The sequence below is a fragment of the Leuresthes tenuis genome, unplaced genomic scaffold (assembly GCF_036924035.1).
Source record: "Leuresthes tenuis unplaced genomic scaffold, fLeuTen1.0.hap1 SCAF_23, whole genome shotgun sequence".
Lineage (NCBI taxonomy): Eukaryota > Metazoa > Chordata > Actinopteri > Atheriniformes > Atherinopsidae > Leuresthes > Leuresthes tenuis.
In genome coordinates this window covers 17,669,207-17,691,209 of record NW_027325377.1, presented here as the reverse complement: position 1 = coordinate 17,691,209, position 22,003 = coordinate 17,669,207, and the positions used below count along the sequence as shown (strand labels likewise).

At 40.0% G+C, this 22,003-nt stretch overlaps 4 protein-coding genes across 5 annotated transcripts; 1 reads left to right on the top strand and 3 right to left on the bottom strand.

Annotated features, from left to right (window-relative positions):
• The first annotated feature begins 267 nt into the window (after positions 1–267).
• bik (BCL2 interacting killer) lies at positions 268–2,452 on the top strand. Of its 2 annotated transcripts, XM_072377628.1 has the most exons (6): positions 268–345; positions 430–458; positions 1,469–1,571; positions 1,789–1,941; positions 2,019–2,133; positions 2,284–2,452. In XM_072377628.1, the coding sequence occupies exons 3-6, from the start codon at positions 1,477–1,479 to the stop codon at positions 2,398–2,400; spliced, it is 480 nt and encodes a 159-aa protein (XP_072233729.1). In that variant the 5' UTR covers positions 268–345; positions 430–458; positions 1,469–1,476; the 3' UTR covers positions 2,401–2,452. The 2 variants fall into 2 exon arrangements, with proteins under 2 accessions (XP_072233729.1, XP_072233730.1); XM_072377629.1 differs by lacking the exons at positions 268–345; positions 430–458 and having other exon boundaries at positions 1,273–1,571.
• Positions 2,453–2,921: 469 nt separating this feature from the next.
• Positions 2,922–6,052, bottom strand: mcat (malonyl CoA:ACP acyltransferase (mitochondrial)). The gene is made up of 5 exons (XM_072377627.1): positions 5,329–6,052; positions 4,800–4,887; positions 4,490–4,707; positions 4,253–4,390; positions 2,922–3,335 (listed from the first exon to the last, which is right to left on the bottom strand). Exons 1-5 carry the CDS (start codon positions 5,734–5,736, stop codon positions 3,063–3,065), a joined length of 1,125 nt encoding a protein of 374 aa, XP_072233728.1. The 5' UTR covers positions 5,737–6,052; the 3' UTR covers positions 2,922–3,062.
• Positions 6,053–6,304: 252 nt separating this feature from the next.
• On the bottom strand, positions 6,305–15,397 carry def6c (DEF6 guanine nucleotide exchange factor c). The gene is made up of 12 exons (XM_072377319.1): positions 15,162–15,397; positions 14,357–14,497; positions 13,048–13,230; positions 12,179–12,409; positions 11,949–12,095; positions 11,740–11,848; positions 10,103–10,317; positions 9,900–10,007; positions 9,496–9,662; positions 9,062–9,260; positions 8,890–8,980; positions 6,305–7,403 (listed from the first exon to the last, which is right to left on the bottom strand). Exons 1-12 carry the CDS (start codon positions 15,255–15,257, stop codon positions 7,228–7,230), a joined length of 1,863 nt encoding a protein of 620 aa, XP_072233420.1. The 5' UTR covers positions 15,258–15,397; the 3' UTR covers positions 6,305–7,227.
• A 2,544-nt stretch (positions 15,398–17,941) lies between these two features.
• On the bottom strand, positions 17,942–19,539 carry LOC140283188 (tetraspanin-7-like). Its single transcript, XM_072377896.1, has one exon. It carries the CDS (start codon positions 19,537–19,539, stop codon positions 18,451–18,453), a length of 1,089 nt encoding a protein of 362 aa, XP_072233997.1. The 3' UTR covers positions 17,942–18,450.
• Positions 19,540–22,003: the final 2,464 nt, after the last annotated feature.

Genomic DNA, 22,003 nt, shown 5'->3' with positions numbered 1-22,003 from the left:
CAAACATGGCCGATACACTAAAGAATATCTCTGTGACACATATTTTTTGACAAATGAATCATTCTACATGCAAGCAAATTTAGTTTGACTACTTGAACGTATTTGTCATAAAAACTTAATGTTGCGTGACACAATAAACAAATAAAGAAATAAATAGATAAAGAACCATATAGATCATCCTGCTTGATGGTGGTTAAAAACTTTTGAAAACATCAAAAGTTGAGTCCCATCGTTTTGGTGCTTTTACCGCTCCCTGGTGGTCACATTTACCAGTAGCAGGTAAAAGGCGTTGACAGTCGCATTTGCGGCAGTTACCTGAGAACAGCAAGATTAAAGGACGCTGCTGTAAGTACAAACACCTTTCGAGTACTTATTTAATTAATTTGTTACCCATTTGTAATAATCATAATGACTTTATGCTTGTTACAGGGCGGCGTCTACTTTAATCTACACAAAAGGTAGTTTTACTTTATTTTCATTTTGCATGCACCTGTTTACTGTCAGGGCGGGGGCATCCATATTCGATTAATATTTAGGAATATGAAAATACAGTTTGATACACTTTGCAAGTTGATTTGAAACGGCAGTTGTTATTGAATTAGATAATAGTTTTAGACCTAGACATAATTCAAAATATGTGTGCTCTTCAAAACGACCTTTGTTTGCTTTGGGTGAAAAGGATGACTTCATCTCTTTGTTATGGCAATATGGAAAACTACTATAGGCTGTAGTACAAGCTTAATGCTTAAAAACTCTCCATTGGGTTGGTGTATTTTAGTTATGTCGTGGAGGTTGTCTCAGTTAAAGCTACAATCTGATGGTATTTTTGGTCAAATTCAGTTTATACTGTGAATAAAATAAATTCAAGTATATTCAGGGATATACAAGTAATTCCATGTAAGTAAACTTGTCAAAAATTGTAATCGAGCAAACATTTCAAGCTTTATGTGAGATTCTTCGGAGGGAGTGAGGCTTTATTTTCTTCTTGGTGAGAATAAAAAGGCAGTTTAGTTGATTTGAGTTATGGAAATGTGGAATTTGCATTGAGGGACACGGGTTCAATAGGGACTGATCTCATGTCAGGTGTGCGTAGGAGGTTAGAAAGAACATAACAAGTCCTATGTACAGCACAAACAGCCAATAAGGTCTACAGTTCTCTGCATAACATGGTCCTAAACATTGAAGAAGTGAAAAACACTTGACATTAGAAAGCAGACATAGTCAAACAAATGGCGTCACCCCTTTAGACCTGTTCTTTTTTTCTTTCTTCCTGGTAACACAAGCACCACCTATTCTGGTAACATGACCTTGTATTTACACAATCTGTTTATGAACGTTGAGAGTCAAGCAGAGATAATACACCATCACTTAGAGCCTTTATTTGTCCTGCATTGCTAGGTGTTTGCGTTGGTTTTAATTTCACATGTATGAATATGGACCCTTTGCATAATTTTGTTTTTCTTTTCAGAAAACACGATGGTGGAACAAACAAGACGGCCAACTCATGTCGTGTCCATCCAGGCTGGACCTGGAGAGGTGGACACAGGTATTCCGTTTGACGTGAACCTCAGGTACATTATGGACCCTCCCAGCTTCTCTATGACTGTTACTAACAACAAAACATCTAAGGCAGATTTAGCCTCTGGCAAATATATCATGTTGGATCATTTGTACCAATAACAAACACTATCATTTGCAGACTCTCCCATATTTGTCATGGCATTTAACTCCCCAAAAGAGGAGATATTATTTATCAGTGAACAGTATCCGTGCCATATCCTCCTTTAGGATCAGTAACCGGGCTGCTCAGGCCTTTGGCCGCCAGTTGGCTGTAATAGGAGACCAGATGGACAGGGAGTGGGCCATCAGAGAGCCATACTGGCCATTGGCTCCTATACACCTTCTGAGACCTGCCCAGACTCTGACACGGACCATCTATAGGTACAAAAAAGTTTCTTATGATATTATTTTTAAAATCTTTGTGTGGTTGGCTGTAAACTGCTATTACTCCTTCACAGGGATATCCACAGTCAGTTATGGGGCTTCCAGGGCCTTTTTACCGCTGTGAAGGCCTGGATTGTGAGCACTTCACCTTGGCAGGGGATCCTCAGAACAGAGAGCTTGACAACCTGGGTAAACTCATGGGAAAATATTGTCGAGAAGCATCAAATGATTTGCTTTCTTAATGTTGTCATAAATTATTTCTTCTATTAGGTTTTTACTTGAGTATGGTGAAGAAAACTGTAAAAAAAAGTAGTAAAACTGTAAAATTTCATTCCACAGGTGGCCAACGTGGAACCAGCGCCCTGCAGTGGCTGGACAAGAGGAGCACTTGTGACTGTGGCACTGGTGGCTGCAGTGAGCATTTTTGGGGCACTATGGATGGAAGGGGAGGCCTAAAGGGGCCATGAGCAGGTCTTTTCGGCCTTTATATGTTTGACAAAAAAAAGAATTTTTTTTTTTTTAGATAATTGAGATTGAGTGAAAATTACTGCTGATTTTACTTCTGCTGTTTACTTTGACTTCTCTTTTTGTACTTATACTTCAATGAGCGGTATTGAAGTTGACAGGAAAGACTGGGAACAACTTCCTCTGCAACAGAAGGAAAACGGATACTGTAAAATGTATCAGGGCAACTGCAAATGGTTTGAATTAGTTTTACAACGTTGCCTGAAAGGTTTGCCAATATATTGTAGCGATGACATTGTCGGTTCAGAGTTGTATTAATGTCGAAAAGTGCGTTTCTCATGATTGGACTGTTGCTGGCCTGCAGTCTTTTGTAGTTTCTTACAGGTTTAAGAGGCCATGGTTTTTTTACAAATAATATGTAGCTTTGCTTAAAACACAATGACGGGAGCTGGACTTTCTGTTGCAGATTTGAAAATGCTTTTTCATGTGATGCAAATAAACTTCGAAATGACAAAAAAACTGACATCTTGATTATTTAAAAACATTTATTTAACTGCAACGTAACGCACCAACATGACATTTTTAAAAAAGCAACCACAGGAGCTTGATGTGTCTTTTCTGGTCGTGTTGCCTGAGTCCACGTCTCAGCATTATCACTCCTCGTCTGTGGCGACTTCCACATGGGTGTACATTTGGAAAGCCTTCCTATTGCACTTCTGGAGCGTGGCGCCCAGCTGCCGTCCGGGTCCGACCTCGTAGGTGTGTGGGAATCTCTCCCCCTGCATCCTTTCGTAGATCTCGTGCAGCGTTTGCTCCCATTTCACAGGCGACACCAACTGCTTCACCAGCTGCCTCCGTATGTGGCTTTCACTCATGTAGCGCTTGCCGTCCACGTTGGAGAAGACACGGATTTCGGGACGTCGTACCTGAATGAGAGGGAAGTTCAGACGTTTAATGATGAGCAAGAAATCCGACAAGGTGCAGAACTCAAAAATTACAGCGGGTGGGATTAAATATCGTAATGTGAAATCTGGATTAAATAAACCAACTTTCAAGTTCTTGATAGCTTGTTAACCATTTATAAATATCTGTATTTTAGTTTCTATATGTATATATCCTGCAGATTTATTCCAAGAAACAATACATGATTTCATAGATTAATTCAATCTAAAATGTGCTAGTGTCTGTCTATTTCCTGGCTGGCTGATAGGAAATGTTTTTTTAATGTATGTGAATCTGCAGCAAGTGGTAAAACCTGCGAGATCTCCCAGCCAAGCAGGTACAATAGACCCCTTGCTTTACCTTTGACTGCATCTACTGAATGGTGAAAATTTTATAGGACTTTCAGGTCATAAATATTCTACAAAAGGGTTCACAAACTTTAAAATACACTTCGGTTTTTAAACTTTTGTACATTATAAACTGGGGTTGATCACAGTTTTGATTTAGGGCACTTTGAGGTATTTTCTCTTGGTTAATCTTACAACTATTTTCTAAACGTTTCAGTTCATTTGTTTTGTTCTTAAATGTCAGAAAATCTTGATGAGTTTTGTTGTTTTTGATTAACAAATTCATTGTTCATCTAGGTTATATGAAATTGTATTTTACAACCTGTTACTTGTGACCTCCTGATCTGCATCATAACATTTCATGTAACTGTTTTTAGTAATAATTATCAGAGAGATGGTTGTTCAGCTACATAAAGATTTATAATAACATTACTGAAGTCCATAGTATAACCCTTCAGCTGGAAAAGGATGAAGTTAAAATGAGTAAATACCAGAAGAGTTTTTAAAATCACTGTTTTAGCTGCTCTCCCTCTATGAGACAGTGGTTAACTGACCTCCACCTGCCTGAGCACATCTCTGAGCTGTTCAGTAGCAGACGCCATCAGCTCCGTGTGGAAAGCCCCGCTGACTGGGAGAGGTTTGGTCCTCATGAATTGAAGACGTCGCGAGTTCTGCTGGAGGAAGTCCAAAGCCTGAGAACAAAACACAACTCTGCTGAAAGCAAGATCACAAGAGCAGGAATGAAAAACCAGCTGTGGAGCCGTATGAGCTCATGTGGTCTTGCTCAGTACCTGCCGGTGCCCTGCGATGACCCTGCCATCAGGGAACAGGTAGTTGGCCACAGAGCAAACCGGCTCCTGCACCCCCAGACTCTTGCAGTGCTCTTTAGCCTGCAGACAGGCATATTTATATTGAGCCTGAGGTTTACCAATGACTGACAGCATCCCACTGGGAACCAGCTCAGATGCTTTCTGCATGGCCTCTGCACGCACCTTCACTGCATATAGAGCTTGAAGAGGCAACAGGAGTAAATGAAGCATGATCTGTTACCCTCCCAACACTTTCTACTTGTATACAAGGTATCAAATATTTCATGGTTACCTTCAGCAAAGTTCATGGCACCAGAAAAGACTAGAGCAGCAAATTCTCCAACGCTAAAACCTGCAGCAGCAACACATGTCTCAATTGCCTGTGGACAGAAGTGTAAAATATGTGTAATGTGTCAGTAAAGCCATTACAACAACATTAACAAGCAAAACATTTGACAATAAAGTGATCAGATTGTTGAAAAAAGGTAAAACGTTTCTGGATTGTAGTCTGTGAAACATCACAGTATTTAATCACAGTCAATTAAAAACTGCAGAGTATTTTGGTTATTAGCAGAATCAATAATGAAAATAATCAGTATTAGCAGCTTTACTGAACTGCTTTAAATGCAGTTTTGCTGTGATATGGACTGTTATATGAATTGGGAAATACTAAACCGGCAATGCTCATTACTAATAGGTTTAAATTGGTTTTGTCCAAACTAAACTTTAAAATATTAGGATTTTGAAAATGCAGTGTAGATGGAGTAGAAAACTGTCACATTTGAGAGGCTAGAACATACAAAAAAGTATGAGTCAGCGACCTTTGGGTTTTCATGGTGCAGCCTCTCCACCGCAGCCAGTGAGGTGACAAACACCGCCGGCTGACAGTGAACAGTCTTCTGAAGATCCTCCTCGGGCCCTTCCAGGCACAGAGACAGGAGGTCGTAACCGAGGATCTTCTGCGCCACGGAGAACATTTCTTTCACGTTGGGGTACTTCAGCAGTCCTCTGCACATGCCCACGAACTGGCTGCCCTGGCCGGGGAAGAGGAGCACGGAGCAGCTGTTGGGGTCCTTTTTGGGTCTCCTTTCCTGCGCAACTGGGGGCTGGTTGCCTGGGGGAGTATCAGGGGTGTCGGGTAGGTTGGTAGACAATCTCCGGCTCAGAAAGACTAGCGACCTGACCTTCCTCCTTGAGGCTGCCATGCTGATAGCCTTCGATGCTAACATGAGCCTGCCCAACCCCAGCAATGTCCTCACAGGTTAATTAACAGAGCAACAACCCACCTGGACAAAATGTTGGTCACAGGGTGGTCAGTTTAGTTCAAATTGAACTCTCTTCTCTACTCGGCATGACTGCTTTGCGGGAGTCGCCATGTTGTTTGAAATAGTCTGTTTCGTTAGTTTTTTTTTCCGGTTGAAGTTTCCACTCTTTTGCACGACAGCGACACATCTGGTCAGAATATGTCATGATTTAATTTATTAAGTTTATTTATCCGGCTTTAGTTTGTTTTTAGAAACCACAAAGTTTAGCACCAAAATAATAAGAAATAGATAAAAATAATAATATTTTTGCACAGATACTTAAATTCTCCAAACGTGATGTTACCGTTTCATATTTCTTTTGTATTTTTTCCCCTACGATTTCTATTCAATTTAATAAAAAGCCAAAACAAAATAGTTTGAAGGAAATTCAAGTACATTTTTATAATTCTAAGTGTATAAATCTGAGATTAGATCTTTGATGACTCACAAAGAAAGGACTTTTTTGTCTTTTTTTACTTACAAGTGCATCAACAATTATTTGCCACACAGCTGGAAATAATATAATAAGCAATAAAAATGCAAATTGATTTAATTGTTACATTCAGAAACAGCTATAGTGAAGTATATTTCTGTTATATTTCAGTTGTTAAAATCAGCTTTATTAATCTTCAGTGATAAGAAAGCTCTTTGTCAATGTTACTTCTCATTCATCTGAACATTGTGTTATATACACTTTTATTATACTATTTGTTGCTCAATATATTAAAAAAACAGAAGAAAAAAACATTTACCGTAATGACAAAAAAAAAGAAAGAAATCGGATGGAGGACTTTCTACAATTACAATATATTTCGTAACAGTAAAATACATTTGTAGGACAAACATAACTTTCATTTTAAAACTACCTCCACAAATCTACAAATGCACCCTGATAAATTAATATTGGTAGCAGTGTCTACTTGCCTGTCTACTGGCTGGTCAGTGTTTTGTATTTAAAAGAAACATTTCTCACGCCAAAAGTTATTTGACTGAATTTGAAAAGAATATTCAAAAGCAGAACGGTTAAGTTGCATGTTTTAATTTGCACAAATCATTTCCTGTTTGTTTTATCATCAGACTACATCTTAGACATTGCAAGTAAATGCAGCTAAAAATTAAATGCTGGGCCCTGATCTATGTTTAAGTTTTATAATACACCAGTAAACTTTATTGTGCAAAACTGTATATTTCAGTGGCCCTTAGATGCGTTTTCATTAAATCCTGCATCTCACTAGTCTTGGTATCCTCATTCTCCATCTTAGCGTGCAGTTAAAAATATAAATATGATACAATGCAATTTGTTTGTTAATAGCTTAAATTCCTCTCTTTAATGGATCCCTTCTGTACAGCTAGCTGTCACCATGGTGATCGCATCCGCCCGTTGGGTTTTCCCACATTGGGTTTGACTCATCCATTTCAATTTGACAGGTTGGTGGCTTCCATCTGCTCCTCCAGTCTCTCACATTCGCCTCCTGGTATCCGGCTGTTGTGATCGGCCTTTATCTTATATTTAGAAATGAACTCGTTGCTGGCCAAAGCTCCCTCCTTTTTTGGACACATCTGTTTTGACATAAAGTGACTTTCCAAACGCTCTGTAAAGCAAAAATAAATGAAAAAGAAATAGATCTTTAAGAACTTTAAAAGCAACCATCATTAAATCCTATTTGTGGGCTGTTTTTTGTTCATCTTTGTTGAAGATCAAACAAGTGGTTTCCAACTTTTGTGGCTTTTGATTTCTCCCACAAATAACAGTGTAGTTACGGGCACATTTTAGTTATTATCAGCTCCAACAAATAGATCCTTTTCTTTCTAGTATTTTAGTGAATTTCCCTCAAAATGTTCAAATACCTCTTGATAAAATAAATAACTTGAGGAAAAGTTGAAAAGCTCTAAATGGATTTGTATACCTGAACTTTTCTCCTTTTCTGTCCCTTTTGACTTCTCACAAGCCCTCAGATTTCTGTGGTGTCTTACTATATAAATCTGCTTTTGAATTTCCCCCATGGGGGATGAATCTAGTATTTTTCTATTCTATTTTATTTATAAAAAAATATGCAAACCAACAACAATAACATGCTACAACCACATGCTTCAGAATAAATAGTTTAAGGGAGGAAAAATCTGTATTTTCACATTAATTTCAATATCAGTATGTTTTGAATCAAGTGGGATTTTTCATGCAGAACTTTTTCTTGTACTTACATTGAGAAGTTTTTTCTTTTGGTAATTTTACTTAAGTAAAGAATCAAATTACTTCTCCCATCAATGCATGCATCACCTAACTTTTTGAAAAAGCCAGTAAAGCTAGTAAAAGAACCTTCCTTTTTTTTAATCCCCAGCAGGCAACATCCCTTTCTTCATTACGCTCGGTGTGTAAATGTACTGTAAATGCACTGTAATTAGTCCGCACCAGACGTAGTTCCAGATGGTTAAAGAAGTGCCCTGTCCATCCAAACATAAAGCTTACTGCTCAGTCTGCAGTTTGCCTTCCTCTTGCCACTTGTCCAATAAGATGCAACTCAGCATTTCATAAACCGAGAAAGAATATTATCAACCAGCAGTGACCTAGTGTAAAATGGCTTAACCTCTCAATAATCATCAGACTAATATGAGATGACTTCAGTAGGTGGGGGAAGAATGCAACTTCAAAACAGTCAGCAACACCAAATTACTCGGAAATCATCCTAAGAAAACAGACCAGCATGCATAACACAATCTTTTGAGGGAGCACCACAACTGATAATTACTAATACTAACTGGAAATACATGAGCATGAGAGACGGTGACAGCACAGCTGTCTCTGCCAAGGTCAAAAGGCAAAAACAAAGACAAAGTTCACTTTATATTATAGGTGCTTTCTATTGAGTTTTCTAATAAATCAGCCTGATTCCGCTGGCAGGCCCTACCTCTCTTTTTGTGTCCTTTATAACTCTTTTGAAATATGACGCAGAAAGCTTGCCTTGCCTTGCTATGTGAATGCAGCAAATACCATTTTAGTGATATTATTATCATTATTATTATCACTACAGTCTCAAATGAAGGTTTTGTATTTAGAGCAGCCTCAAACAGACTAGGCACCTCCAGGGTTAATGGGCGTCATCAGGCGGTTCAGCTTGACGTTCCAGTGCCGTACGGACTGGCTGGCATTCCTCAGCCTTTCCTTCATCTCCTGGAAATGAGACAAGATGCCTCATCAGTGTTACTTTGTAAGAAGACTTGAATATGATGCTGCACGTTGTCTCTTTGTCACCTCATGGTGCTGGGTGCTCCTCTGGCGAGATGCCTGCAAATCTTGTAGCTCCTGAGAAGCTGAGTAGAGGGCTGAAGGCGTGTCCTCGTCTGTGCTGCCATTTGAAACATTCTGCGCGGGACTGAGTCTCTGCAACACCTGCTGCTGCTCCTGGAGGAGCTGAAACTGTTTCCTCTTCTCCTCTTCCGCCTGCAGCAACCTGAGGAAGGGATGAAAGTGAAGGAAATTAACTTGGTTGGGGCTTGGACTTGAATATTCCAGATGTGTCACAAAGTTTTCTTCATTATCAAAGTTGTCCAGCAATGACATCTATGATTCCATTGATTGTTGTCACTGCTAAGATAAGTCACCATATTTGTAATAGTCCCAGTTTGCAAAAATATTCACATAAGTTTCCCCAAAAAGACAGCTCATTAGTAAACAAGGATTGTTACCTCTCCAGCTCCTGTCTGGCTCTCTCCTCCTCCAGCCGAGCCAGGATCTCCATTTCGAGAGCAGCCTCCATTTTCCGCTGTGTCATCTCCAGCTCGTGGATCTTTTTCTTCTGCTGCTCAGCCGTCCTTTCCTTCTCCTGCATCTCTGCCTGCAAGCTGTCTCTCAGCTGAACGCACACACACACACACACACACCAACTGAGTGGAAATAGCTGACCTATTCCCAAATCACCTTTTTCCGGGAATGTTGAATCATTTCTCCAAAACGTTAAAGGTTAAGCCTAAAATTTACAATGCCAACATTTTGCTGCCGTTTTCAGAGATCAGAGTCAATGAGATGGATGCTAAAACCTATTTCACAGGAACTGTAAATAAATGTTGTCATTTGACAAACTTTTTCTTACCATTTCAGCCTCTTTCAGCTGTCTCTCCAGCTCCATCTGCACCTCTCTCTGTTTCCTCCTCTCCTTCTCCTCTGCTTCCCTTCGGCGAATTTCCAATTCCCGTGCATGCTGCAAAACACAGATATACAGTGCAGCGTATATGAATAATCCAGTGCAATCACTGTCACTGAAAGAAAAAGTGATCTTCAGATATTCCATCCTACCTGGATGATGCTTTCTATCTCTAAATCCTGTTTTTCTTTTTCAATCTTCTCTATTTCTTGGACATTTGAGTCATCTGATTGGCTGCTGCAGCTGCTGTGGGTGCTCCGGCTGCGCTCTCGGAGGCTGTGTTCCCGCTGAACCCGTCTCTTTAGTTTGAGGTCCTGGTGAAGGGAGGACTTTCCCTCAACCTGGAGACGGAGGGCTGTTTGAATGGCTGAAGAGGTGACAAAAACACCCACGCATTAAGATCTTCATGCAAGTTCCACATAAGCAGGACAGTTGGAGTAACAGACATCTTTTGTTTCATGAAAAGATAAAATTAGATATTTGTTCATTGCTCATTCTTCTTTAAAAAGGAACAGAAACTGAACAGGGTTTAATTGATGAATGGCTTTACTTTCCTTTTTCATCTCTTTGGAAAAAAAACAACTCTTTTGTCATCAAGCCTTTGCTTATGTTTCAAAACATCAAACTTTACATTTCATTATTATATTATTCATCATGACAAAGGACCTGTCCAGGATGTACCCTGCCTCTCACCCAATGGCAGCTGTCATAGTTTCCAACCACCCGTGACCCTGGGCAGGATAAAGTGGGTATGGAAAATGAATTAAATGACTGAATCCTTATGAACAAGTCCAGCCATTATCTATTACCGTCATTGAAAAATATATCTGGAAACCATAGAATTTGCTTCTATGAATTGCATCGCTTTGGTTAACTTAGACAAAAGAGTGAAACTTCTCAGTGTCACAAGGAATCACTAAAAATGTTGTGGTGACTGGAATGTAGAGATTACGTTCAGGCAGTCAAAATAACACAAACAACAGACGGTCGCTCCTCTAAACCTTGTGCCCCTCTCTGTCTTCATTGAAGTACTTCTACAATTAGCATCAGAAGACGTGGCATATGACATGTTACAGTAACTTCATGGTTCATGGTATCAATAGAACGCAAGAAATGCCGCATTTAAGCATTCATTTCATCATTAATTCATCGGCACATTAAATTGGATATGGATTGATTATTAGTTAAGTTTATGATACATCAAAAGCAGACGAAAAAAGAACTTTCAAAAGCCAACAGTGGCATCTTAAAATGGCTTGTTGTATTTCATCAACAGTTACTATCTGATATAACAGAAACAAGCGCCATATCTCAAAAGCTGGAACTAGCATATACTGTATTTGTAATATTTGGAGTGTACGTAAGAGTTTGATGCTGCCATCAACTCGTTAACTATCATTTTGGAGGCTTCAAGTTTAGCATTTTGGTTGTTGTCATCTTGGCTTTTTTGGATTTAACATTACAAGCAAAAAGTCGATCTCCCTGAGAACTGCAGAAACTATGTGCACCCATAGGTCAACTGCTTGTCAGTTACAATTTAGCTCCACCCCACAGCATACCTTAATTTAGTCAGATTGCCCCTATTTTATTCACAAAATAAACCTCATGCTCTTTTGTTGCAAACACAGATGAAAATCCTTAAACATTGAGTATTTTCTGCTTATAAGTCTTAATTTACAGCATGACCACTAAGTTATAGTGAATAAAAGTTGCAGTGTACCAGGAACCTCACACTTAAGTGCAGTAAATGAGTAACCTTGCAGATTTCCACTTATACACACCAACACACCTTGAGTCCACTCCACTTTCTGCCTCTGGTCAGACGCACTCATCTCATAGGTTTTGTTGTGAGTTTTCACACAGAACAGACAGCGCTTCCCCTCCCTGTCTGGAATAGCCTGAAACAGGAAAAGGGCAGCAGTCATTCAGATGTTGAAGATGTATGTAAGCCACAGTCTGGGTGGATCACAGTCCTGAAAAATGTGTTTCCTCACAAACCTCTATGACACAGCTCTTATCCAGCTGGATCTCCCCTCTCTTGTCTTTTAAGTCCTCGCTGACGTAGTAAGCCACGGAGGAGGGTTTCAGCACAAACCAGCGCTCAGTCCAATTTCTGCGCATGTGCCCCTTTTTCCACATGTAACCCTGGTAAACAAGGATCAAACTGAAGATCAAACAAAAGATTTAAAAAAAAGACAAATTGCCTGCAAGGAAACAAGGTGACTCACCCTCTTGAGCACATTGTGATACATCTCCAGAAACACCTCATCCAAAGCCATGCTGAAAGCCTCAGCACTGGTGACCCTCAGCAGCCGGCCTGTACTCATGTGCTCCAGGAAGCTCCACACAGACATGCCCTCTTCCTGCACTGTGGCATCTTGGGATATCAGGTCCTCTATGGACTTTCCATCCCAGTCCTGGCTCATCGCTGTGGAGATTTTCTTGAGGAGATACTCCACCTGAAGCATTATTATATATATGCAAACAACATCAACAACTCAAATAATGATGGTAAAACTGAGGATAGAACTGAACTGTTTTTGCAAGCACTGGGCCCCACAGATAGGGTGCTCACATACTGAATTCATATTATACATATACAGGGAAAGACTACTGTGCTGATTATACAGAAGTTTATTTTTGTCTCTGACTCACAGGAAACCAAGAGCATTATGGAGGAAGTGCAGGAAGGAAGAGTCTCATTAACTTTCTTACTTGCACTTGGTTTTTTTCTATGGTGAAAAAATGTAAAACCACCTTGTTGTCAGGACACAAGTTGGTTTTATATGCAAAATAACATTTAAGCTTATCCTTGTTTCCCGTGTCATTTGTTCCTTTGACTCTATTATTCTGTAAAATGTTTAGATAAATTAGTTTTCTCACTTATTGCACAACATCAAAATATGGCCTTTATCTTGGCACGTTTTGTTAAAATGTTTACATTTTTTCACTGTAAAAAATGTAATTATGAACATGAGTCTTCTTAGCAAATGTTTAGTCAACCAGGTACAATCAAATCCTTTAAACAAAGCATTTTTCCAAGTTTCTCATTTCTGTCACACACGTTAAACTCTCCTATCTCATAAGAATCTTTTACCTCTTCTACGATCATGACCAGTGGATAGCGGTCTTCAGACAGGAGGTTAAATAAACAGAAGAGCTTGAAGCAATCTCTCTTCGATAGCAGCGCCCCCTGCGGCACCCCCTTGAAGTTCTTCTTCATGGTCATCATCCAGCACAGGTCATCAAATTTCTCCTTGTCAAACATCCCCTCTTTCACCTGGAAAAACAGAAAAGCACTCCTGTTCACACTCCTGTCAGATTAAAACTAAATGGGCCTACAAAACAACAACAACAAAACACCACTCGACCAACGGGATTGTTTCTTTGTGCTAGCACAAATCCTGATTCATGGAAAAATGCTTCACGTACTAGAGAAATGTAACAGAATTTCCCAAATTTTCATGTTGGAAAAGCTTGAAAAACCTTTGTCTGAGGTCAATGGTGCACACTTGATTACAACAATGCTTGTGCGATAAAACACGACCTTATCCTCACACGACTGAGGATATCAACGTATGATGTGATCAGAATGGGTTGCATTGTTTAAACCTGGCGTTATGCAGATAAATGCATGTTTGAGAGTTCAGTAATGCATAAACCTCAAGCACTGATCTACAAAGATGTACAAAACATTTTGCTGGCATGGTTTAGGTCCAGTTGCCTTCTTATGAGGATAGTTTGCTGCATATCAGTACACAGTTATTTTGAGAGCTCACTTCTGTAATATGGTAAAAGATAGTAGTGGTCTCCTCCAGGATGACAGTGGGCCGATACACACCGCATGAGCGTCTGACAGTGGTGTGAGGACTATAAAAAAATCATGTGAATTATATGTTATTTCCTGCAGGGGATTTTAGGTCAACTTCGTTCCAACAAATCTTCAGAGGAAAGTTTTTTCTTTCTCCAGAGACTTGAATAAATGATGCGAAGCACTGATGCAGCTCTGGCAGCTTATGGCAGCCAAACACCTCATTAAGACACTAATTTCTTCCCTGTATTTGGTCTGTATGGTAACTAGCAGCATTGCTATTTCTAACAATAATTTATGAAACATTTAACTTAATTTGAGTTCCAATTTTCATATCAACACATATAATAATAGCAGTGATATTTTCTTTTAAGCTACTACATGGGTTTTTTCAATGATAATATTAGAAAAGTAAAAAAAAAGCAAATATACCGCAGGCAAAAGAGAAACAAATATTAAAATAATGTTGGAGCAGCTTTTTGAACACATGACTTTTCTGAAAATGGTTTTTCACAACACAAAGTAACACCATTCACAACACAAACCTTACTGTAGAAAATCAGGGTAACAAGGTGCACTTTTTTAAAAGTTGTACCTTATCCAGTATATATTTGTTGAGGTAGGGCATGTAGCCATGATTAGAAACCGGCCCGTCATCGTCATCCTGGAAGTGCTCTTCCAGGGCGACTGGATCGTGTGGGATGTTAAGCACCGTGTACAGGTTGTGAGAAAGCACCTGGGGAGGAAACAAACACAGGCGTGCCAATTTACATGTGTAAAGCTCAGCACTTACAGTCTCAGATGGGCTTCTGCACCCTCCCATGTTTCTTCATATATCCACAGTCACACAAACACAGGCAGCTTCTCTTCAGTGGCTAAGCATGTCAAGACAGCTTCCTGCAATTTCCCTGGATTCCTCTAAGCAAAGGAGGCATGTAGGGACTGGATGACGATGCAATATCACATACAAAATCAAACTTACTGAGGAGAAAGAGAGTGGAAAAAGATGCTTTCTTGAACTTTAAAACCCCAACAGTGGTGTTGGTAGGACACCATTTGTTATTTGGCCACAGGGAAGTGTTGGACTTTGAGCTTGAGCTCTGCAACTGGTCTTGAATCAACTTTAAATTTGAGCTAAAAAGAGTTTTAAATGGTTGGATTTGTGTGCGAGTTTAAAGGCTTGTGGGTGTTAACAGTTATAAGTAGCTTCACAAACCACAATACAAAATGCAACCAGTACTACTGATGATATCTGGTTTTTCTTCGGTCAAAGCAAAAATAAATTCTAAATAAAAGAAAAATAAGTGACGAACACATAAGTCTGTCACACCGTAGCTGCCCAGAGGACGCGGCACGTTTTGACTTTCCTGATTATGAAAGTATCACACTTACTCCCTTACCTTTAGCTGCGATTTAGACACTTTCCCGCACTTCTCCACGTCCAGCGATGTGAAAGCGTACCAGATAGACTTGAGGAGTTCGGATTTCAGGTCCATTTTGAAGACCGCTTTGTGCGCAATGTAACTACATGTCCGAGCGGTGAGGAGCGGTTTTTACGCAGCGACGGGGGAGCGGTGGTTGAGAGAACTACCAAATACAATGTGGGGCAGAGCGTAAGCAGCTGTGCAACCTACAGGACCAAAAGCAGTCAGATGTAGGCCAGACTTAAAGAGGCGGAGAATATAGTCAAAAGTCCAAAGTTCCGCATGGTTCTTCACAGCAAAAATAGATCTAACAATTCAAACAAGCGATTTAAAGATGTATCACACTTTGTGTCACTTATTTTTATTTTATTTTATTTATTTACCTTAACAATTTGCACTTATATGGATCAGTTCAAGGTAAATCTAGACATTTGCCAAGTTTAAGACGCAGAATATATGTCTGAATTCCTTAGAGTGCTTAAAAAGAAAAATAAGAGGATCTGTGTTGTCAGATTCAGGACGTTGATTGAGGATTCAGAGACACATTCATTCAGCCTTCGGCCATGTTTAATTGAGCAGACCCTAACTAGGGAAAGTTCAAGCACGTCACAACACGAGGCATTTTTGACGTCAATACACAATTCTGAATGTTATAGTGTTAAAGTTTTTATCGTTATGATTATTAAATTAGTTTAATATGTATATTTTCATACATAGACAAGCTTTTGTTGTTGTGCATTTTACCAAAATAAGTTTCAAACAAACAAAAAGCCCCACATGGACACCCCAGCTTCAGGTGTTGTTCAGATATCTCTCAGAGCTCATCATTTTTGTGATGAAACTCACTTGTGGAGGTTTGGCCTAACCTCTGGGAAAATAGGTCAAACATGGACAGTGTAGTCAGACAGATAATCTGCAATCCTTGCTGGGGCATAATGTAGGCTAATCAATAGCATGATTAGATAATGCAAGTGGTTTTCATTGTTTAGAGCCCACAGAATAAAGCTTGGGTTTCCACACATGCTGGATTAGTGATTACTTTGTGATTAAAGGATGAAATGTTTCTCTACTGCTGTCTAGTTCTATAACTCGTACTTTAGTGCTTCATGAAATAATGAATGCTGGATCAAGCTGTTGTGTTTCACCAGAGTCAGCTGTGCCTATATTTACTGCTGTCTTTCAAGGGCAACTGTATTGCCTCAGGTGCAAGGTAGAAATGAGATGTCATTCAGTCAGTCATAATTCACCCGGGCACAGGTCTGGATGGGGACTGACTCTTCACAGCAGTGAGAGAATATCATTGGGGTACACTTCCACCACGGACATTTTCATAAAATGTAGACACAGAAGTGTTTTTAAGAGCTCTTTATACACCAGAAAGGAAGTTAAAACCTGCAAGTTTTTGATCTGAAAGAACTAAAAAAAAAACAACACAAAAATCCCAGAAGTGCTTCACATGTTTATTAGCAATGCTTCTGATTTCCAATGCAATGCCCTAATGTTTGTCATTTACTTGTCTGCAGATACAAACTACTGCATCGACACTGCATTATAAGGATGCTGCTGTCGTTTATACATTTAGTATATTCAAGGGCAGCAGACCTTGACATTTGCAGTCCCAGTGTCTAATCAATATCCTGAAATGAAGCAAAGATTTTTCATTTATAGTTGACGGATATGCTTTATAGTTTCAGTCATGCTTTTAATAACAATACCAATATATTATACACCACTGAATGTGCAGGACACTATATAATACATTACAAGAGCAATGTTTAAGGTCTAATCAAAATGAGGAAGCAGTGTTGTGGCTTTTTATCATAAAACTGAATGGCAATGCAAAAATTTATAGTTCAGAAAAAAACACTTCCACATTCATCACAGAAATGCTTGTGTTAAATATGCTCATTTGCTCAAGCTTTGAGAAACATAAGACCAAGAAAAATGCTAATCTGATCTCCTGTCTTCTCTTTTTTCATGCGAGTAGTTAGTCACACATGATCGGGGTCATGCAATACATCTCAACATAAATTCTATTGATTTTCGTCAGACTATCTAACACAATGACGTATAGGGGGGAAAATGTTAGAATGCTGTCACAATCTCAATGCTTTTGGAAGTTATTGCAGTCTACCAGCTTCATAAACAGAACAAAATACCAGACAGGAATGTTTTAAGGTCTTTTCAAAAGCACCAGTCTATGAAAATGTAGTCTTTGTGATGGGAAAATTCAATGATCTAGAACAAACATAAGCCAGACAAAATGATCCAAGTGGAAAACTGCTGGTGAACACTCCTGTGCTTTCAGTGCAGCACTAAAAGTTCAAAGATGGAATGCAATATACATTTGAAAACAATGAAGAATTGATTGTTGTTTTTTATGCATTATACAGACGAAGCATATTAAGACATATCATGATTAAAACAATTCTCAAACAATTCACCCAGCAAAAAGAAAAGTTATATTGTACTGGCACCTACTAATAAAAGCTGCAGAATCTAATGCAACCCCAGTTTGGACGCTGCATACATGCAGGCAATAAAAAACACCTTCTAACCACACCACTCTCTAACATAAAGTGTGCAGAAGTTCATTGCCACCTGTGTGGGTGATACAGCTGCAAAACCAGAAACTGCTGAAGGTCATATCGGAATAAGGCTTCAGCAAAAGGATAGCTTTCATCATGCTTAATGATGCTCACAACAAAATTGAAATATTCTTGAATATCAGGTTGCCAAAATGGTCTGGCCCCATAATGATTCTATTCAAGAGAAATAATTTGAGTTGGTCCAGAATTGGCCCTAGCGCACTGTCCCAAATCTGGGTGAAAAAATTCTATCCAGTCTGTATTGTGCCCACCACACATTGGCCTTTGTTGGTATGTGTGGCTATAACGTGCCAATATTCAATCCAAACTGTTCCAAATCCACATGAACCAAAACCCGACCAAATCTGGCAACCATAGCCCAACCAGAGCTGAAAAAAGTGAGTAAAAAACAGCTCACCGTGCCAACATTCAGCTTCAATCAGCCCAATTCACCTGGGATCCTAAAATAATAATCAAGAGTTCATCTCTGTCCGTGGGTTTTATGTAAACAGATTAGTAACTTTTACTCCTTTGTCAATGGACCATTTGTCATAAATCAACTGTTGGTTTTATTTTCCTCTTTTTTTTTTTAGTAGAGGGCTTCCAAATACCTGTCCCTGACAATAGATGAATATGCAACTATATTACACTCAGATGACATTGCTCATTCCAGATTATTAATGTGCCACTATACGTCCATGCTGTCTGGGTGCCAGTTTGTTAGCCAGCAGACAAGCAAGGGCAATGCCTCCGATCTGTGTGAAAGCTAACCCCAATACTGTGGCAGCAATGTGGAAGACGTTGTCGTTGACCAAGCTGAAGACTTTGCGGAAGCAGCCGTGTGGATGGATTCCTGCAGCAGCTACTCCTTCACTGTCATCTGACAGAAGAGGACGATTTCTGCAACCCTTCCGCCTCACACAGCAGCTGTCTGGCAGGGACACTGAGGTGCCATTCTCAGAAGGAAGGAAGGTCATGTGCTGGATAGCCCAGTCTGAATTGAGCCAGTCGCGCCAACCCTCAGCCCCACAACATTCTAAGGCCCTTTGCAGGCTGTCTAGAGCATCGGCACGGCCTTCATCCTCTGTGTAGCCTGCCACCGCCCGCTGTAAGCCGCTGCGAAACCCTCCAGCAATGTCCTCACGGTAGAAGAGGCCGGAAAGTCCAGCTGCCAAACCGGCTACAAGAGCAGCAAGCTGAAAGAACCCGTAAGCTCTCAGCACACAAGGCAGATTTGCAGCCACACCAAGACAGCCCAGGAAGCCCCAGGCAGTGACAGCAGCACCTGTGGACAGGAGGATGAGTGGGGCGTTGGGGTAGCGATTGGCAGACAATGTCATGTAGTCCGCCAAGGAGATCTGGGCCCACACACCCAGGGTGAAGAGGGCTAAGCCTGCTGCCCAGAAGAGGCAACTAAAGGCCAGGAGACCCAGGCGTAGCAGGTGCATGACTCCCACTGGGCGGCAGCAGGGGTGGGCTGCACCCACTGGTGGAGGAGCCGGGGGTGCCAGGGATGCCTCTGAGCACAGGGACAAGGATAGACGCTGGTGCTGACGCTGGAGCTGGTCCTCTTGCTCCCGGTAGGGAGATAACAGGTACCCAGGAATGGCAGAGGGTCGACGAGGAAGAGGAGGAGGAGTGAGTAGATTGACACCCAGTGGAGAGGAGAGTCGTCGCACAGCTAGCTGCTCACGCTCCCAGTCCAAAGCTCGTCTGCAGGGACTCGGCCGAGCTGACAGCGAGTCGTAAGGCAGTGCGGAGCTCATGATCCCAGCTCAGGCTTTATCAACCCCCCACTCCCTCTTTCACACACTCCCCCCTTTATTTTCTATCCTCTATCAAAACCTTCACTCCTGTCCTTCTGCAAGACGCTCTCCTCCTCCCTCTTCTTTATGACTGGTTATTAATCCGCCACCAAGAAAACCACTGCCAACTGGACTGTAAATCACACTAATGGGTCTCGCGTATGTTGTTATCTGCATCCACAGCTGCCCTATTTATCCATTTATTTGAATGTTCCTTCCACCTGCATGGTCACAAAGGTTCCGAAGTCTTTCGCTGAGAGTTACATCCCGACATCTGTCTGCTCGCCGATGCCCCTCACTCTGGTCAGGTGATTGCAGAGGAAGAATCCACAGATGCACCCCCTCTCTCGGTGAGGAGGAGGCATTCCTTTGAGTTTTACTACAGCGCTACATTTCACAAAATCATTTTTGTTTTGTTATCTTTCTGAAATATTGTCTTTCGGTAATATTAAAGTATTATGTTATCTGTTTTTTTGTCATGTTTTGTTTCTTATCACGCTTTTTATGTGTCATTTACTTTTTTGTATGTTTTTAATTTTGCTGTTGTGTTTTTCTTGTTTTTTTTTTTTATTTTAGTTCTGTGGTTGTGTTTTTTTTGTGAAATATTGTTGGGTTTTTTTAAATGCTATTTCGTTATATCTTTTTGCTTTCGCTTTATGCTTCGCTTTATGCTCTGTGCACTGGCCAAAAACTTAAATGTTCAGTTTCAGAGTTAAAAAAGCTAAAAACAAAACAGAAGAAACGCTTATCTGCTTCATTGTGACTGTTGGTGCTTTGTGATCAAATAGTTGATTATCAAAGAGAAACACGTCGCCTGACAATCTTTCCTAACTCATCCATGCACACTCAGAAAAAAAGGCAAAAACAAGAAAAGAGGAATGGTCTCACTCAGGCTCTTAAACCTGTTGAGAATACCAACACTTGTTATTTTTCAATACATTTGCCCAGTGTTTTAATTTCTGTGCAGGAACATATAAGCTTCAATAGTGAATTTAGAACAAATCTGAGACTAAACCCATTTATTTTTTATACAGTAAATGGTCATCAGCAGGAATACTGGTTGTACTAAACTTTCACAATCCTGCTTTCTAACAAAGAAATCTTTATTTGGTTTCAAATTTGTAATTCATTACTGTTTTATCGGTCAGTTATTAACATGTGATACATTTTGAGTTTCTGCTGTATGGTAAAAATAATATCCTTGTACTCCGAATTCTGTTTTTTCTTTCTTTTTAGGTAACTTCTTAATCATATTTCTTTTACCAAAGGCTACAGAAAATTGGACCGCAATCTCATTCTTTACCAATTTATCAACATTTAAACTATTGCCAAGATGCATTATTGCCAAACCCAATATGTGAATTCGGGTTGAGACAACATAATGAAGTAGTAACATTTTATTGCAATATATATATATGTGTGTGTGTGTGTAGTTGTTGATTCTGGCCACAATGCCTCTCAAAAAGGTAAACAAATAAATCTGCACTCATAAGAGATGGATGCAAATATGACCATTGTAACATTATTCTAACCAAGCTACTGCATCACTGACTGTCTCTATAGTTTAGAATACCTTCAACTTACTATGAGGCTAAAAATAGAGAGCCAATTTCAAACCAGTGAACCCTCTCACCTGTAAGGGCACTATTATTACACTCTGTTGGTTCAATAGACAAAACAGTCACAGGTTGGTACCCCAATAGACAGTGAAGACAGTTTTATGATGGTGATTCCTGCTTAGCATCGGCTTTCCCCCAATCAGCTGCTTACCCAACCGGAGCTGATTAAAACCCCTCAGTTAATCAACCACATTCAAATGCCGCTTTTTATAAGGATAGCCGTAACGCTGACATGGTGACAGAGAGGGGAATACACAGATAAAGTGTCTGGAGAGGAGGGGTGTGTGTGCAGGACGGCAATCTGGTCTCTTTTTAGTAGCATAAAATAGGAAAAATGTGTTTTGCTCCTTTAAAAGAACACTGAATAGGTTTCTAACTGAAAGAATTAGGCCAGATTGAAGCTACTTTTAAAGTCTTCTTCCATGTTACAGTGGAACATCACAGCGTCAGTTCTGCAGAGGAGTGTAATAGTGAGCAGATGCGGGTAGAATGGTTTTACCGCAGAGAGCTGGAGGTCTGTAGGAAAAAGAGGTTATGTTTATGAGGTCTGTAAATCAATCTTTTCACTGCAACTACCAGCCAAAGTGAGTCATTCACTTCATGTGTCATGTGGACAGTTGACAAGAACTGAGGAAACCTATCACCTGACATAAAGGAAGAAATTTATAAGGCACTGCACATTATTTTTTGTCCTCAAACTGTCTTTAGAGGCCTAAATGGTAGAAACAAGAGACTGACTTTATCCAAGCTATGCTTAGGTTAGCTAAGTGCTAACTGTGCATGCTAACATTTTTATAGACTTTATT